This window comes from Onychostoma macrolepis, chromosome 19 (genome assembly GCF_012432095.1).
Source record: "Onychostoma macrolepis isolate SWU-2019 chromosome 19, ASM1243209v1, whole genome shotgun sequence".
In the NCBI taxonomy this organism is placed as follows: Eukaryota; Metazoa; Chordata; class Actinopteri; order Cypriniformes; family Cyprinidae; genus Onychostoma; species Onychostoma macrolepis.
In genome coordinates, this window is record NC_081173.1 from 9,950,927 (window position 1) to 9,956,663 (window position 5,737).

The following is a 5,737-nucleotide window of genomic DNA, read 5'->3' on the forward strand; positions in this document are numbered from 1 at the left end:
ATATAACTTTCTCCATTGAATCAGGGGAGAACTATGCACAGATCAAGCACTGTTTAGAAGAAAAATAAATATGTTGGCATATTTTTATGTGAAAGGACAACATGGACATTTTGGATAAACTATTCCTTCACAGTTTTTCTCGATTGCTAACACACTATAACTGATTCATTTGGCCCATTTTTCCAAACCATTCATAAAGTTCTCAAAACAAAGACATGTTTCTCAAAACGTTTAACACATTTCACCTGTTTGCACACACGTTCCAATTTGCTCAGTGTTTTCTGCAAAACTCTACACAAAAACGCCATCATTTTGCACAGGTTTAACCATGTTCTCATTTAGAAAACACAAACACACAATATAATTAACTCAAGCATCAAAAAATGAACACAAACAGTGCACATTTATCCATGTGGGAACATTCAGTAGCAAAACTGATGACACACATGTCAGAATCTCAGGATGATATGCACAGGAGCACAAGTGATTATGTGTTTTGGAAAATGAATCATGCTAGTGGGAGACAAAGAGGAATAGGAGGAGAAAAGAAAAAATTACAGTTTTTCTCAATTGCTAAAACACTAAACCCTATTGTCTGAACCAAATGCTCAGTTGCCTGAACCCACTGATTGAATCAATCACTCTTTTGGCAAAACCATAAGCACTTTTCACCTGTTTAGACACAACTTGCCAACACATTTTCATTGTGATGCACCCGTGCTGCATAATGGTGAGCACAGGTGACAAAAGTCAAACACAATTAAAGCACAGGTGTCACCACTTGAACACAACAACTCAAAATTGATCACACTTGTGGCTAATAATGTGGGGGAACATATACAGTAAGCCAGTTCAAAGAGCACTGGTTTGTGAGGCCCTACAATGGATAGAAATCTGAGAAGAAGAGTTCGTGTGAGAGGAGGTCAGCGAAGACAAAGAACAGTAATATCTGATGAAATCAGAGCTACTGTGATTGACCATGTTCTTGTCCATGGTATGAGCATGAGGGAGGCTGGACAAAGGGTACAACCAAACATCAGTAGATTCACTGTGTCCACCATAATCCGAAAATTTAGAGAAGAGAACAGGTAATTACCTTTTTTTGACATTATAGTACAGTATGTAAATGTTGACAGCAATTACTGTAAGACATACTATATACTGTACCACAGTATACTGTAAGTAAATATGTGTCAGTACATCACTGTACCAATGTACTGTAGTATTGTAATGGAGGGTTGGTCTAACTGTTTGTAGGCCTAGTTTTCCATGTATATTTTTTGTAACTCCATGTTCTCTTTTTGTAGAATTGAAAGACTGCCACATGGGGGTGGGAGGACGGGTATGTTCTCCCCACACCAAGAGACCCTAATTGTTGATATGGTCCGTGAGAACAATGCCATTAAACTGAGTGAAATTCAGCAGAAGATCAATGAGGACCATGTAAATTTTTGAGGGTATCAACAGTGTCAGCCTCTCTACTGTTGATCGTGTCCTCAAGCGCAACAGACTGTGCATGAAACAGCTATACAGAGTGCCCTTTACTCGCAACTCAGACAGAGTCATAGAGCAAAGATTCCAGTATGTACAGGTTGGCATATATCCAGACACATTCAATGTTGATTACTCTAAGTAGCGATTTACTGTAGTGGCCTAAATCACTTTTTCCGTATCACTTACAAAACTATATCTATTTCTACAGAGGGTTTTTGAACTGGATGCAATGGAAAGACCCCATGAATACATGTACATGGATGAAGCTGGGTTTAATCTCACCAAAAGGAGAAGGAGAGGCCGTAATGTGATTGGCCATCGGGCCATTGTTGGTGTTCCTGGGCAGTGTGATGGCAATGTCACATTATGTGCTGCCATCAGCAATCATGGGGTTGTCCATCATGCCAACCTGGGGCCCTACAACACTCACCAGCTCCTCAATTACCTCAATCACATGCGAGATGCTCTGTTAGGGCAGCAGGATGAGCATCCCATCTATGTTGTTGTTTGGGACAATGTGAGTTTTCACAGAGCCCTCCGGGGGCCTGTTCCATAAAACAAGTTTACCAAATAAACCAGGTTTATTTCAGTAATTTTCATTTGATTTGGTTTCTGAAAGCAAAATTACCATAGCTCAAGCTCAGTCACTGTGGCAACTTATGCTGGCAAACTAACCTGGTCAGGAGCAGGCTAACTGTCCGGCTAAGCTGAGCTCCTCTAACACTGACCAATAGGAATGCACATACAATTAGTTGACTTTATTATTAGTCCAAAAATAAAAGTAGCCTATACAGAAAATACACTTTAAACAATCAAATAAATAAAAAATAGGCTACAACCAACTGTATTTAATGTATTGTGCCAAATAGTCTAATGACATTTTAACATAGTTGCTACTTGCGCATTTAGTTGATCAGCTGTTTCTAGTCATGCAGCCTTTCTCTCTGAATTTATGACAGCTGCACATTTTATGGTTATTAGAACATTAAAACATTGCAATCTAAAATGGCTCTTTAAAGCATTAAAAACACTAAATCAAAAGTTAAAATCACTGAATTAAAAATTAAAATAAATAATAGAAATCAGACTACATTTTAACTGATAAGAGGAACATACATTTAACTCATTTGAGCTAGTATGGCTGTATTAGCCAGCTTACATTTGATTTACAGTTACTGCTATCATAAAAAAATACACTTATAAGTAGGATTCAAATTCTATGTGTCACATTTAATGTCCAACAACAAATATTTTAGCAGAATGTATATTGCATTTGGAATTCTTGCGCTATTATTCTATTCTGCTCTGTCTGTGTGGTGCATGCGCTCAGCAGCACTCGTTCGCTCGCTAAGCCTCGCCCACTCCTGACAGCAAAATGGATATATTTGCGTGACTTTCTAACATTTACAGATGAAAAATATACCTGTGACGTGTCAGTTATACACTGAGGAAAACATAATGTCTCGAATGCATTAAACCACACAAATATTCGCTGTTTGCCATGGTGGATCGATTTGATCCATGATCGACATTAAGTGCTGCTTAAGAATAAGCATGTACATCAAATTATCCTGACTCACTGAACCTGGCTCTAATTAGTGAGATTGCGTGAACTTAAATTGTCGTTTATGAAACCGCTTTAGTCCCGATTGATTTGTTAGGTTATTTCAAGTCAGGTTTTGGACTTTACAGTTTTTGCCCGTTGCTTGAACACTATAGACCCATGCTTAGACTAAAGTAACACAACTTGAAGCTTTTGTTACCATACCTCAAACACATGTACCCATACCTTAAACAAAAGCGCTGCTTTGCACTCTAGTTGCAATTCTGCAACACATTTACTCCTTTATGCAACACACTTGGTCCTGCATACTACACTCTATTTCATACATAAGACACTTTGTTCAAAAATGAAATCTCAGGGTTTAGAAAACACATGTATCCAAAACACATCGGGCAATTGCAACCACTCAAATACACACCTGAAGGCACTTACTTGCAAAACTGAACACCAATCAGCCAGCTACAAAAAGCCCTCAGTTTAGCCATTTCAAGAACTTTGCAAGCATGGATGGAGGCAGAGGCAGAGGCAGAGGCAGAGGCAGAGGCAGAGGCAGAGGCAGAGGCAGAGGCAGAGGCAGAGGCAGAGGCAGAGGCAGAGGCAGAGGCAGAGGCAGAGGTCGAAGAGCAAGAGGTCGAAGAGCCCATGCACGGACCCCTATTTCTGATGATATAAGAGCAACTTTGGTGGACCATGTCATCAACCATGGCCTGACTATGAGGGAAGCTGGGCAGAGAGTCCACCCACATCTAAGCCGCTTCACAGTGGCATCTGTAATAAGAACATTCCGATTAGAAAACCGGTATGTCTTCACCTCTCTACCTTCTACTCTACTCAGATGGTATTTACAGCACTGCACTACAGTATATCACATTACCACATCACGTGTACAGGGTATTGCAGGGTGTGTATATGACCTTTTGCAGCCAAAGTGGTAGTTTTTGTGAAACATACCATGATTACTTACAGTATATTGAGATGTTTCAGTACAGTGGATGATACAGTATATAAAGTAAAGTACTGTAAGAAAAACTATTTGTGGTTGCATTTCTCTAGCATGACTAGAAGACCTTCTGGGGGAGGACGCCAACGCCTGTTCACACAACAGCAGGAACTTGCCGTTGTGGACCTAGTGAGGGCAGACAATGCCATCCGTCTCCACCAGCTACGACAGAAAATACTTGCAGACAGCCAAGTGTTCAACAACATAAACCATGTGAGCATCAGCACCATCAGACGCATCTTGGGAAAACACAACATCACCATGAAGCAGCTCTACAGGGTCCCATTTGAGAGGAACAGCGTCAGGGTCAAAGGACTTCGAGCTGAATATGTACGGGTAAGTGTAACTGTCCTTTACATTTACAATACAGTATTGGTGAAATCCAGTAGCAGCTGAATATGTACCATATCAGTACCACATGGATCCATTCGGAGAGCTACACAGGTACCTATGTGATGGGGTGAGGGATCTGTATGTGTAGCACTGGAGTACAGTAATATGGGTTTTGTTACAGAGAATCTTGGCCATGGATGGAGCTGCACAGCCTCATGAATTCATTTTCATTGATGAAGCTGGATTTGACCTGAGCAAAACAAGACGACGGGGTCGTAATGTAATTGGCCAAAGGGCAATTGTGCACGTCCCGGGGCAGCGCGGGGGAAATATCACATTGTGTGCCGCCATAAGCCTTCGGGGGCTTCTGCATCATCATGCAAAACTAGGTCCATACAATAGCCAACATATACTCACATTTCTAGATGCTCTCCATAATATAGTTGTACAGAACAGACCAGATCAGCCCAGGTTTGTGGTGGTAGGGGATAATGTCAGTTTCCATCGGGCTGCTCTGGTCTAGACCTGGTTCACCAACCACAATCAGTTTGAAGTGGTATACTTGCCCCCTTACTCACCATTTTTAAACCCTATAGAGGAATTCTTTTCGGCTTGGAGATGGCGTGTATATGACCGCCAACCACATGCCCGCATGCCTCTTCTGCAGGCAATGGATCAGGCCTGCAGCGACATTCAGGTGACAGCAATCCATGGATGGTTTCGACATGCTAGGGGATATTTTCACCGGTGCCTAGCGGGAGAAGACATTGCTTGCGATGTCGATGAGGTCCTGTGGCCAGACCCCAACAGACGGCGGGATCCATGAGCCCACGTATGCAATTGCCATGATTTTCTGTGTTTACAGTATAGTGTTTTTTTCTATTATTATTATTTTTTTGCTTTATCTGAATTCCTGTTACTGCAATGTACAATATTGAGTATTTTGCTTTTTTGGTTGTTTGAAAATGTGCCTCCTGAAAATATGCCTTCTGAATAAACGGTGAAAATCAAAGACTGCAGTGTTTTATATAAAGTAAACTAGTGTGTTCCCCCTGATCTGAAAGTGTATGCATATGATGCAAGTATGTGTCAATTTGTCATCAGAGTTACATTTTGAGAAAGGAATGTTAGGTTTTGATAGAGTTTCAATTTGACACAGATGTGAATGGTATATTTCCCAGTGTTGTGTCATGTTTACTTGTGTGTAGAGTTTTGGCACAATGAGCGAAGTTTTGCAAAATGTGTTCAAGCAACGGGCAAAAACTGTAATCCCCGCTTTTCTTAGCGTCTTTTATGGAACAGGCCCCAGGTTAGAGAGTGGTTCAATATGAACCAAGGTTTTATCA

At 40.9% G+C, this 5,737-nt stretch overlaps 1 protein-coding gene across 1 annotated transcript; it reads left to right on the plus strand.

Moving 5' to 3' along the window:
- Nucleotides 1–4,104: 4,104 nt before the first annotated feature.
- On the plus strand, nucleotides 4,105–4,914 carry LOC131525123 (uncharacterized). The gene is made up of 2 exons (XM_058752502.1): nucleotides 4,105–4,394; nucleotides 4,573–4,914. Exons 1-2 carry the CDS (start codon nucleotides 4,113–4,115, stop codon nucleotides 4,912–4,914), a joined length of 624 nt encoding a protein of 207 aa, XP_058608485.1. The 5' UTR covers nucleotides 4,105–4,112.
- Nucleotides 4,915–5,737: the final 823 nt, after the last annotated feature.

Excerpts from the sequence above, each read along its gene's own strand:
- LOC131525123 (XM_058752502.1), top strand. The coding sequence starts at position 4,113 with ATGACTAGAAGACCTTCTGGGGGAGGACGCCAACGCCTGTTCACACAA. Across the intron at positions 4,395-4,572 it reads TTCGAGCTGAATATGTACGG|AGAATCTTGGCCATGGATGG; the intron begins GTAAGTGTAACT and ends GTTTTGTTACAG.